The following is a 12810-nucleotide window of genomic DNA, read 5'->3' on the forward strand; positions in this document are numbered from 1 at the left end:
AAATTGTACCTGACTCTTTTGTGACCCCCACAGGGACTGCAGCCCACTAGGCTCCTCTGTCCATGGGATTTTCCAGGCAAGAATACTGGAGTGGGTTGCCATTTCCTTCAGGAGGGGATCTTCCCAACCCAGGCATCAAACCCACGTCTCCTGCATTTGCAGGATTATTGAACACTGAGCCATCTGGGAAGACCATTATTAGGAATAGTACATTAGTATTAATATAAACCAATGCATTTACATTAAGACATTATTTAATGCTATTTACTACCCAAATTATTTTTTAAAATCATGTCAAAATTAAACTAATTTACTGATATATTTATATAGATATGCTCCCAAGAGAAGGCAAGAAAGCAGGAATTTGGGAGAAAAGGAGCCCTTTCGGGTTACCTGGGCATCAGCACCAGCCAGGTACCTCAGGAAGTCTGGCATAGGGATCTGCACGCAGAGCAGTCCCAAAAATGAGACTGAGCAGAGCAAGCAACATCAGAAACCCAGAAGGCTCACAGAACGTGAACTCCAAGATTCAGAATTCTTTATCTGATATCCTTGGAAAATTAAGCTGTTTGAATCCCTCCCCCCAACAAAAACAGACTACAGATCACAGTAATATCTTTTTGATCCATCTAATTAAAGTAAACGAATGGGAGTTAATTAAACTTAAAAGCTTTTGCAAAGCAAAGGAGACAACCTACAGAATAGGAGAAAATATTTGCAAATGAAGTAACCAACAAGGGATTAACCTCTAAAGATACAAGCAACTTATGTACCTCAATAAAACAAACAAATAAACAAAAACCAAACAATCCAATCAAAAAAATGGGTGGCGGAAAAAAAAACCAAGAAAATTAAACAGACATTTCTCCAAAGAAGACATGCAGATGGCCAAAAAGTACACAAAAAGATGCTCAATATCAGTTATTATTAGAGGTACGCAAATCAAAACTACTATGAGGTATCACCTCACACCAGTCAGAATGGTCATCATCAAAAGATTTATCAACAATAAATGTTGGAGAGGGTGTGGAGAAAAAGGAACCTTCCTACACTGTGGGTGGGAATGTAAATTGGCACAACCATTATGGAAAACAGTATGGAGGTTCCTTAAAAAACTGAATACAGAACTACCACATGATTCAGCAATCCCACTATGGGTATACTATGGGCATATATTCAGAGAAATCACAATTTGAAGAGACGCACGCGCCACAATGTTCACTGCGGCACAATTCACAATAGCCGAGACATGGAAGTGACCTAAACATCCATCATGTTATACTGCGATCCCTACTCTGTGTGACCACAGACTAGTGAAACTGACTAAAATCAGTAGGATTTATCACTAGGATTTTTTAATTATAAAAGCAACTTGTGTTCATAACAGAAAACTGAGAAATCATAAAATGTACAAAGATGCATAAAAAAGGTATATTTTTTATCCTACCAAAGAGACAATTTTGAAACTGATTTTTTTAATAAGACACTGTATCTTGACAGTATTTTAATTAACTCATGGGAGAGTACAGTTTCAATATTGCCATTATGCAGACTACATGTGAAATTCCTTACTGTAACTGGCATTGGGGTCATGCAAGTCATGCAAAAAATTTGGTCTCATTATTTTCAGCTTCACCTAGTTCCAATTTATCATTAACAATCAGATTGATTCAACTTAATATAACTGAACTCTTACTACTCACAAGATTCTGAAAGCCCGATACACAAAGATGAATATGATACTGTTCCCTCTGCTTAAAATGCTCACAATCTAGACAAGACAGACCAAAGAAGACATTATGATATTACACATGCTCTAAAAAGAAACATAAACAGTAGTAGGTAACATCAAAGAGGAAGTAAGCCAAGTGGGAAATTTAGAATTTCAGAGAGAAAAAGAAGATACTCTATACAGAACAAACATTAAAAGGTAATAGGCCTGAACGTTCATGAAATTTCCTGACGACAGCAAAGTAAATCTAGGGAAAAGGTGAACTGGACTTAACACTGCTAAGAGCTTCAAGTATCTTCTTAACCCATTTTTATTCACTAGGCATAATAATGACTTTAGACAGTTTTTAAAACTCAAACCTACCCTCAACAGGAAAAGAAGCTGCCATTACTAAGGATATTCAAAGAAATGTGTCATAGATTTATAAAAACTCTATGATGCCTAAAGATCTCTCCCACATTTAAGCTTAGCACTTTGTCTTGAAGGTATTTTATGTTCCCAAAAGACTACAATATTTTAATCACAGAAACAGAATTTAAAAGAACACTTAGAAGTAATCAAATTCAACTTTTACCTCTTTCTAACATCCCTTGCCACAAGACAATTAACTTTTACTGCTAAAAGCTACTCACAACACTCTTTAAAGGCAGTTCATACTGTCTAGGAACAGCTCTGCTAGAACATTTTCCTTCTATTAATTAAATATTTGCTTACCTCTAATATATACCTTGGCCACCTAATGTGAAGAGTCAACTCATTGAAAAAGACCCTGATGCTGGGAAAGACTGAAGGCAGGAGGAAAAGGGGATGACAGAGGATGAGAGAGTTGGATGGATGGTATCACTGACTCAACAGACATGAGTTTGAGCAAACTTCGGGGGATGGTGAAGGACAGGGAAGCCTGGCGTACCGAACAATCCATGGGTTTGCAAAGAGTCGAACACAACTGAGCAACAACAATGTATACCTACTGTCCTAGTGATGATCTCCAGAGTTATACAGAATAAATCTTAAAAAATCAATCTATCTACAGGTTAAATAAATCAAGATAAAATCTTATTTATCAGGCATGGTTTTAAGACTTGGTATAAATCTCAACTATATTAGCTGTGTGACTTCAAGTTTAATTTCCTTACTTGTAAGATGACAAGTAAGATAACGTGACACCTTCTATCCATACGATCGAGATAAACTTTGAAGACATAACAATGAAATAAACCAGACACTAAAAGATAAATTCTACATGATTCCACTTACATTTGGTACCTAGGGCAGTCACATTCATAGACACAGAATGTAGAATGGTGGTGGTGGTGAGGGGCTGGAGGCAGGGTGAAAAGGGGAATGGGGAGTTACTGTTTATACAAAATTTCAATTTCTAAAGGTAAAGTTCTAGAGAAGGAGAGTGGAGATGACCTCACAACAACACAAATGTGCTTCACAGGCCACTGAAAAGTGATTAAAAGTGATTAAAATGGTGAAGCTTTTGTTTTGTATATTTTACTCTAATTGAAAAAAAAATGGGGATAACAATAAATACAATTACAATTCAAAACAGATTAAATGATTTAACATGCATATAATGCCTTATACAATACTTGGTATAAAGAACATGCTCAAACAATAATGACTGCAATGTCTTTTACCAATCATGTGGCCCTTCTTGGTCAAATTCAGTTTTTTAAGAAAGCAAGAAAACGCATTATTATGTCTCTAACTGTTCTAACATTGGGATGCTCACACATACAGGCTCTCTTAAGAATTTGTTCCATTAAAGAAAAAAGAAAATATAAAGTCCTGTTAGAATCACTGGGAAACCAGTGCTAAGAAGGGAATAAAATGCCCATCTGATCTATAACTTCTGATTCAATTAATACACACACAGACCATGTTACTTTAAAATAACATCTCCTTGGTACAGAAGAATCCAGCAGACAAAACTTAAAGATTTTAATCAGTGAGCCACTGCCAAATCATAAGTGGTGGCAAGTATACAAATTAAATTGCTTTATAAACCTGGGCTCATCATATTAAATTACAAATTCTACCAACGGTCCCCTACAAAAAGCATACGTAAAACAAAATGGTCAGGTAATAAAGTCCATTCTCAAAAGTGAAGAGCTATGAGGAAAAAAAATACAGTAAGTAAAAACTACATACCTATCTATCTCTGAGTTGGGGAAAGTATCGATAAAATTTATTGATGAGCGGTCTGAGTGAAAGTGCCTTCATAAACTTACGACTGATTTAAAGTAAAGCAAATTTACCAGGATATGAGGGACAATTTACATTTCCAATCTCAAAAACTTTTAAGGGGACCTCCCTGGTGGTGCAGTAGATAAGAATCCACTTGCCAATGCAGGGGACACAGGTTCAATCCCTGATCCAGGAAGGTTCCACCTGCCAAGGCGCAACTAAGAAATGAAAGCACAAAGACACTAAAACTAAATTTAATTAAAAATGCTAAATAATTATAAAACTAAGGATGATATTACAGGAGCTGACTATAGGCCAATAGGCCAAAGAAAAATATGAATGATGTTACTTACCTAATACAAATTTCAGTTCCAGTACAAAGAAAAGGTGTAATTGTGATGATCTAAAAACATTCAGAGCACATATCAAAGAAGGGAAACCGGTACTGTAGTTATTTTTAAAAAGAGTCCATATCTTCTGCTAATATTTAGTAATGATATGATGCTTGAGATGAAATTTACTTCAAAATAGTCCAAATGGTGGAGGTTTTAATGGTATAGATGAAACAAGAATGGCATGAGCTGGTAAGTGTTAAAGATAAGTGATAAGTAAAGGTTCATTTCATTGTTCATTCTACTTTTGTACGTTTAAATTTTTCAAGTTCACTGCAAAGACAGGCCAGTGTAGAAATAAAATAAAATGGTGATGATGATGACAAAGCTAACACCTATATTTTTAATTTGTACCAAGAACTTGTAAATGCTTTACACATATTTAATTCTATATGACTGGTATAATAATTACCTCTACGAACAATGAAGAGTCTCAAGCACAGACAGTAAGTAGCTGACAAGGTCATGCAGTTGACAAGGGTGGGACTACAGTCTGACTCCCGGGGCTCTAAAGGCCACTTCAGCACAAGAATAATAAGTACCAAAAGAGGTCATCAGATAAAGGAATCAAAAATGTACCTAGGGCTCAGGTTGTTAAAAGATAAATGATCAAAAGAATTAGGGGGAATATAAAATAGCTAAAGGTGAATAACAGTACAAATCTATGAAGAATAACAAAAAAATACAGATAATTAGAATTAGGTAAAGGCTTCCCAGGTGGCACAGTGGTAAAAAATCAGCCTGCCAAGCAGGAAACACAAGAGCTGTGGGTTTGATCCCTGGGTCAGAAAGATCTCCTAGAGGAGGAAATGGCAAACCACTCCAGTATTCTTGCCTAGAAAATTTCATGGACAGAGGAGGCTGGCAGGCTACAGTCCATGGGGACGCAAAGAGTTGGACATGACTAAGCATGCAAACACACAACGGTTGAAAATGTTTAAATACAGTCAGAGTATCTGTGTTCCAATCCTACCTTGTCCATATATTTGAGTGACTATAAACAAGTTATTTAAGCTTTAATTTAATTTAATTAACCTTTAAAATGGGGATTAATAATAGAATGACCATACTAGGTTATCAAAAAGATGAATTACAGCATATAAAGTGCTTAGTATAGTATCCATCATGTGTTAATGCAATAAATAATTGTTAGCAATTATTAAAAATAAAACAGCAATAAAAATCACACTGATGGATGTCTTCTTTCACTGCTTGTACCCAACATGATACTGGTGTTCTAGTTTCAGGGCATTTAGGCAGGAAGACGAACTAAAAGGCATCCAGCCTGGGAAAAAAGAAGTAAAATTATCTCTATCAGCAGATGACATAAAATTTTATATATAAAAAAATCCTATGAAGTCACACCAAAAAAACTATCACAGCTAATAAACAACCTCAGTAAGATTGCAAGAGACAATGACATCAATACACAAAAATCAACTGTATTTCTATACAGCAGTAAAGAAGAGTCCAAAAATGAAATTAAGAAAAACAATTCCATTTACAGTGACATTAAAAAAGAATAAAATGACTAAAATAAAATTAACTAAAGAAACATAACACTTCTACACTGAAAATTTTAAAAGCTGAAAAAAATTAAAAATCAATACTGTTAAGATCTCAATAGTTAAAATCCCAATTTTACCTACAGATTTAACAGAATCCCTATCAAAATTTCAGGGGTTTGTTGTTGTTGTTGTTGTTGTTGTTATTTACAAGTTGATCCTAAAATTCATATGAAAATACAAAACTCCCTGAAGAGCCAAAACAATCTTAAAATAAACAAAATCATTTCACATCTATAGTAATTATGGTTGTGTAGTACTGGTACAAGGATAGTCACAGATAGATCAACAGAACAGAATTGAGAGTCCAGAAATAAGCCCATACATTTATAAGCAACTGAATTTTGACAAAGGTGTGATGACAATTAATGGGAACAGAAAAGTCTTCTCAACAAGTGGTACAGAGACAACTGGATGTCCACATGCAAAATGAATTAACTTGGACCCCTACTTCACACCATATAAAAACTCAGAGTGAAGCTCCCCTGGTGGTCCAGTGGTAAAGAATTCACCTTGCAATGTAGGGGACATTGGTTCAATCCCTGGTCCAGAAAGATCCTGCATGCTGTTGGGCAACTAAGCCCAGGCATCGCAACTGCTGAGACCGTGTTGCGACTGCTAAGGCTACACACCACAGAGCTGGTGGTCTGCAACAAGAGAGCCCCTCAATGAGAAGCCCACACACCACAGCTAGAGAAAGCCCAAACGCAGCCATGAAGACCCAGCACAGCCAAAAATAATCTAAAAATTTAAAAACTCAGAATGAATCGGAGTAAGTTTTGGCAAGAATGTGGAAAAACTGGAACCTCTGTGTAATGCTGGTTGGAATGCAGAATGGTTTAGCTGCTGTGGAAAACAATACAGTGGCTCCTCAAAAAATTAAACGTAGAATTACCATTTGATCCCAAAACTCCACTTCTGGTTATGAATCCACAAGAAGCGAAAGCAAGGACTTGCACAGATTATTAGTAGGCCCACATTCATAGCAGCATTTTTCACAACGGCCAAGAAATGGAAGCAATGAAAGCATCCACCAAAAGATGAATGGAAAAAGAAGGTGTGCTATATACATACAGTGGACTATTATTCAGCCTTAAAAACAGAAGGAAGCCCTATCATATGCTACAACACGGATGAACCTTAAGAAAATCATGCTTAGTGAAATAAGCTTGTCACAAAGGGACAAATTCTTCATGACTCCACTTATAGGTATCTAGTGTGGTTAAACTCACAGAAAGAGTACATAGAACAGCACTTGCCAGGAGCTGGGAGTAGTAGGGGTGAGGAGTTGCTGTTCTTTGAGTATAAAGTTTCAGTCATGCAGGATGGGAGGGTTCTGGGGATCTGCTGCACAGAAGCAATATGTATGCTGCCAACAGTACTGAACTACAAACTTTGAATTGTTGGGAGGCTAAATTGAGGGAAATTGAAGTTCAAATTGAGTCAAGGTGATAGTAAGCTGAAAGGCAGCTTGAAACAGGGTTAGACCTACTCTTCTTAATAATGGAAAATAACTGAAAATGTATCACCAAATTATTGCTGTTGATCCAAAATATCATGGAAGGGTCAAAAGCCTGAATAAGAGGAAATATAATTTCTAAAGCAAAAAAGAAGCAATGTCTAGAAATTGCTTGACTGATTCCTTGCAAAATTCAAAATTATGTTAAACAAAATATAAAGTTAGAAAAGGAAAAAACCAGAAGATTCATCATGAACAAGTGAAACCAAATTAACTGCAATTTCTATTTTGATAAGTTTACTTAACTGTAGGTAGGAACTCTGTAGGCACCATATAGCTTAATTACAGCAAGACATTTGGCAAAATCTTTCATAATATCCATATAGGCAAAATGGCATATAGGCTTGATAAGAAGAAGTAGTACTAGTACTTATTGAACAACCACAATGTATGTAGACTAATGATGTTACTCTGGAGGAAGTCTAGTTGAGCTGCATACTTTAGAGCCCTTTACTCTGTAATTTTAATATTGTTATTAACAACCCGAATGAAGACCCATTAGGTATGTCTACAAAATATGAAAATGACCAAAAAAGTTGCAAGGAATAGGTTTAGATGCCTAATTTAAATGCCTAAATCAAGACTAACAAAATATAAAAAGTTAATATCTTTAAGCTAAAAAAATTCATTAAAGAAAACCAGGGTTAGGAAGACTTGGTTTAATAACCCATGTATAAAAATACAGAGTGTAATTGAAACTACTGACTCATATTAAGCATAAGTAACAGGAGTCAAAACTGTTAATGAAATACTTGGTTCCAAATAACAGCATTTAGCTCATGCAAAACGTATCCAGCACACACTGGTCAAATATCATCTAAAATGCCGAGTACAGTTCTGGGTAACACATTTAATGACAAGGAACAAGTAGAATTTATTAAGAGAAAAATGACCACAGTTGAAAGATGAGAGAATTACATTAAGTTAGAATGATTAAAGGGCTTCCTAGGTGGCTCAGTAGTAAAGAATCCACCTGCCAGGCAGGAGAAGCAGCTTCGGTCCCTGGGTCAGAAAGATCGCCTGCAGAAGGAAATGGCAATCCACTCCAGTATTTTTGCCTAGAGAATCCCATGGACAGAGAAGACTGGTGGGCTATAATCCATAGGGTTACAAAAGAGTCAGACACGACTTAGGGGCTAAATAACAAGAAGGAAACAAAGTGAGGTTGTTTTACGCTGGAGATTAGAGTGCTCAGTGTGTGGTAGGGAGGAGTCAGTAGGGTTATGATGGCAGTATTCAAATATTGTAAGGGGCTACTCAGGTGGAAAAGGAATTATACTTAGAGAAAGCAAAATAAGGTGGGAACAACATAAGCTATGATGTTATAAAGACCTGGATTCAAATCCTGGCTCCATCATTTACTGTCTGCTATTTGATGCTTAGAGAGTGATTAAGTTTCCTTACCTGAAAAATGATACCTACCTCATAAATGGATAAAAAATTAAGTGCAATTAAATGCAAAATTGTTTATAAGTTGCCTGGCATTGCGTGACACACTGGGATACACAATAACGTAAGTTTCCTTCTCTAGATTTTTCTGAGTAGTTCTATAAGAGTATTTTTTTTTATAAGAGTATTTTTCAAACTAATAATTACCATTAGGGTCACCAAATCAGCTTAGTGAATTGTAACCAGAATTTTTTCCCAAAGAAACAGAAAATCCTAGTGCTTTAACATATATACTAAGTATAGTTTTGTGAAACTGTCTCAATTATTCACATACATGTGTGTACTAAACTATGGTATAAAATGTATCATGAAGATGGGTCTTAAAACAAAAAAAGTGAAAGTCAGTACTAAAAGTACTGTGTGTGTGTGACTCAGCCATGCCTGACTCTTTGCAACCCCATGGACTGCAGCCCACCAGGCTCCTCTGTCCATGGGATTCTCCAGTCAAGAATACCTGAGTGGGTTGCCAGTTTCATCTTCACTAAGTACAATACTGGTTACTAAGTGTGTTCTACAGAAACTAGTTCCTTGGGAGCTCAAATAAGTTTAGGAGACAAACCATACCACTTAAGAGATTTACTATATTCAACACATACTAGCATTATCAAAAAAGTTCAGCATAAAAGAAACCTCTTTCGTTGTTCTTGCACTTTTTCCCCAGATATATCTGATCTCAGACCAACAATTATTTGTTCATACAATATCTACTAACACCTTCAGGAATGGCATTCTGTGGTATGCATTTAGGAAAAAAAAAAATTTCCCTAAATGAAAAAGAAAGAAACGTGTATGTTACAGAAAGTAGATTTTTAGTTTGCTAAGAAAAACTCCTGACTTAAAATCTTTCTCTTACTGCTGCTAACACCCACCACCCTTTATAACTTAATACTTCATACACATACTCCAAAAACACTTTAAACATGATTTTCAAACTTTTAATTCACACAAACCTTTTCAGAAAAAGGGTATGATATCTATAATATCAAGACATGTAACCAGGAACCAACTGGCCAAAAGAAACTTCTGGCGTAGTATTTTAAAAGACTTACTTTACTTGAACAAACCCTATGCTCAGAAACTAAAGCAGCGAAAGACTTAATCAGCCTCTCCAATCGGAGTTAGTGTGTTCTAAGAATATATCATCTAAAATGGGGGATGAGTGCAGCTAATCCTCGTTATTATTAAGAGCATTATTATCATCATCACTTGGAAGAGGCATGTGATGGTATTTAGATGATTCTCACTTCTTTTAAAGTGTATACATACCTAGGATTCCTTTGTGAGGACATGACTTCACACTAATATGAAAACTGTCACTACCACAGTCAGTTCTAATTATATTTGGTATCACTTGGCAGTAAAATAAAGGCTTGACATCATATATTCAAGAGTATCTTGGTATTTCAAACCTTTCTAATCGAGAGTTACAAATATCTCTGACTCTGCTCTAGCAATTTGTCAGAGCATAAAATGCCCCTCACTCCTCAGGCTCCACCTCTCCTCAAAGTTTTCCCAACTACCTTAGACTATTATTTTCTTCCCCATTTCTCAGCACTCTCAGTACTTTTGGTCCCTATCAATCTTTAAAGCAATTCACTATGTATGCCTAGCCTATTTCTTATTTTGTTGTTCAGTTGCCAAGTCCGGTCCAACTCTTCGCAACCCCATCCCAACAAGAATGTAACTGCCTTAATGAACAGGGATCAAATTTAAGAATCTCCCACAAGATCCTGGAAGCATTCGCTAAATAAATATTTCTTAGTTTTAACAACTTGGCTTAAGAGTAATAGCAGCGAGTGTCAGAGATCTTATATACCAGACTCATGCTAAAAGGATACATGGATTATCTCACATGATCTTCACAACTCCATAGAATAAAGAACTATTATTTTCTTCATCAAATAGGAGGAAGAAAGTGAGGCTCAGAGTAACTTGCCCAAGGTCGTACAGCTGTGAGTAGCAGAGCCAGGGCCTGAATCCAGGCAAAGCTCTCAACTGTATCAGGACATTCTGTAAAGTTGCAGCCCTGCAAAACCAGCGTCTATGAAGGATTTCAATTTCACTAAGTTAGAAGTTTCAATTTCAACAAAGAACAGACACTTTAGCTAAAAGATTAAAACTTAAAAAAAAAAAGACAAATTAAGAATTTCCCACAGATATTTTTATGCAATTGCCATAAAACACGAAGGAAACCGCCTCTCAAGTCCTCTCTATATATGGAAGTGATATTATGCCGTGGGTCACAATTTTATCAAGTAGCTTGTGACAATACAGTTCGGCTCACATTTTTAAATAGGGCTCTTTTTCTCTGCCTCTAGAATGACATAGAAATGAAAGATGGAAAACTGTCACTTCACAGCTTAGAAAAACGCCAGACCCAATTCTTGTTTAAAAAATGAGAGTCAGGGCTCTTGTTCCACCGTTGACTCTTACACAAAGCGACACCATCCTCTGCCCTCTTCACACAAAGCAAGCTTCACCCCACTACTCAAGGGGGAGTGCTGATTCACACGGTTTCCCCACTGCCACCAGAAATGCACCCAACTCCCACTGGTCCAAAACGATGACCACCGCGCGGACTTCGATTACCCCGGTCTGCTCCCCGCACCGGGTGACACCTCATCAAACAGACCCCCCTCCCCGATACCCAAAATGCCCAGGCCACCATCCGAAAGCCAGGATTTCACACAAAGCAAGATCCCTTCCTACAAAAACAGTTTCCCATCTCCGACTCCTCCCACGGCGAGCAGCCCTTCCTAGGCTGTGCCAGTCCCCAGACCCCAAGGGGCCCGAAGCCCAGAGGGTCCCCCACCCAGAGAAGAACTAGCTACAAACCCTGTTCCTCTAGCCAGCCTCGAATCCCCAACTCTCGCTGACCTTACCGCTGCCAAAGCAAGAAATCCATGAGTCAGAAAGCGGACCCCGCTACACAAACCGAGGTGTCTTACCGGGGGACCCTCAGAAGACGCTCTCCGCCCCGGGGCCCGTCCCCGCCCTGCCCCGGCCCGGAGCCCCGCGCTCACCAGCTCTCCTCCTCCTCCTCCCAGCCTGACAGGCGCTCCAGCTCCTCGGGCCGCAGCGGCTCCACCTCGTCCAGCAAACCGCCCTCGCCCGCTGCCAGCAAGGAGGTGGCGTCCCGCAGCTCCTCGCTACTCGTTCGCCTCGGGCCCGACCCGGCCCCGCTGCCCGATTTGGCGCTGAGGCCCAAGGGGAAGCCCCGAGGAGACGCCGTGCCGGAGGAGGGAGTGGACGCGCCGGCCCGAACTGGGCTGCCGGGCCCCAAGGAGGCGGCGCCCTGCACGGCCCCGGAGCGGCTCCTCAGCTGCTCGTTCTGCTTCTCCAGCATCTTCACCAGCTCCTGCAGTTTCCGCACCTCCTGGTCCGCGTTCACGTCTGAGTTAACGTCCTCCATCCCGGCCCCGCTGCCTCTGCCGCCCGCCACCCGTTCGGACTCACAGCGACAGGGAAAGAGCCGGAGGAAAGAGGCGCTGCCGCCGCCGCTCACTCTAGCCGAGGCGCCGGCATATAGCAAGGCCAGGCCCCACCGCCAGTGTCCCTCCTGCTCCGGTTCCCAAGCGTCGCCGGACCCAGCCGAGCCGCCTCATCTGCGCCGGCTCCAGGATTGGGGGAGGCGGCGCCAATATCCGGCCTCGGCAGCCATCTTCCCTCCGTCCCTCCGCCCCCCTCAGCCCGGCCCAGTGGGTGACCTCAGAGCGTCGTGGGTGGACCGGCCGCCGACCGGCGCTAGGAACCCAGCTCAGATCTCGCGGAGGGGCGTGGCCATGGGCGAGGCTGGTGGGGTGGGGCCGTGTGGGGCGGGCCTTAAGCCGGAAGGGACGTGTTCGGAGCGTTGGCGGAGGCGGGACACTGCTGCGCAGTGTGAGACGAGCGATTCCGAGCGCAGGAGGGGCCCGAGGGGGTGTGGCCCAGGCGGCGGATGGGACTAAGGTTGCAAGT

General features: G+C 39.8%; 1 protein-coding gene across 3 annotated transcripts in view; it reads right to left on the reverse strand.

The window, feature by feature from the left end:
• The window catches only part of SLAIN2 (SLAIN motif family member 2), a 70362-nt gene extending 57815 nt beyond the window's left edge, over window positions 1-12547 (reverse strand). For 2 of the 3 annotated variants that reach the window (XM_065914151.1, XM_065914150.1), the window contains exon 1: window positions 11877-12547. In XM_065914151.1, the coding sequence (XP_065770223.1) occupies window positions 11877-12265 (389 nt within the window). In that variant the 5' untranslated portion in view covers window positions 12266-12547. The remainder of the gene's footprint in view (window positions 1-11876) is intronic. The other variant, XM_065914152.1, reaches the window with a different exon arrangement.
• Between the last annotated feature and the right edge of the window lie 263 nt (window positions 12548-12810).

Source organism: Muntiacus reevesi, chromosome 22, assembly GCF_963930625.1.
Source record: "Muntiacus reevesi chromosome 22, mMunRee1.1, whole genome shotgun sequence".
Taxonomy (NCBI): domain Eukaryota; kingdom Metazoa; phylum Chordata; class Mammalia; order Artiodactyla; family Cervidae; genus Muntiacus; species Muntiacus reevesi.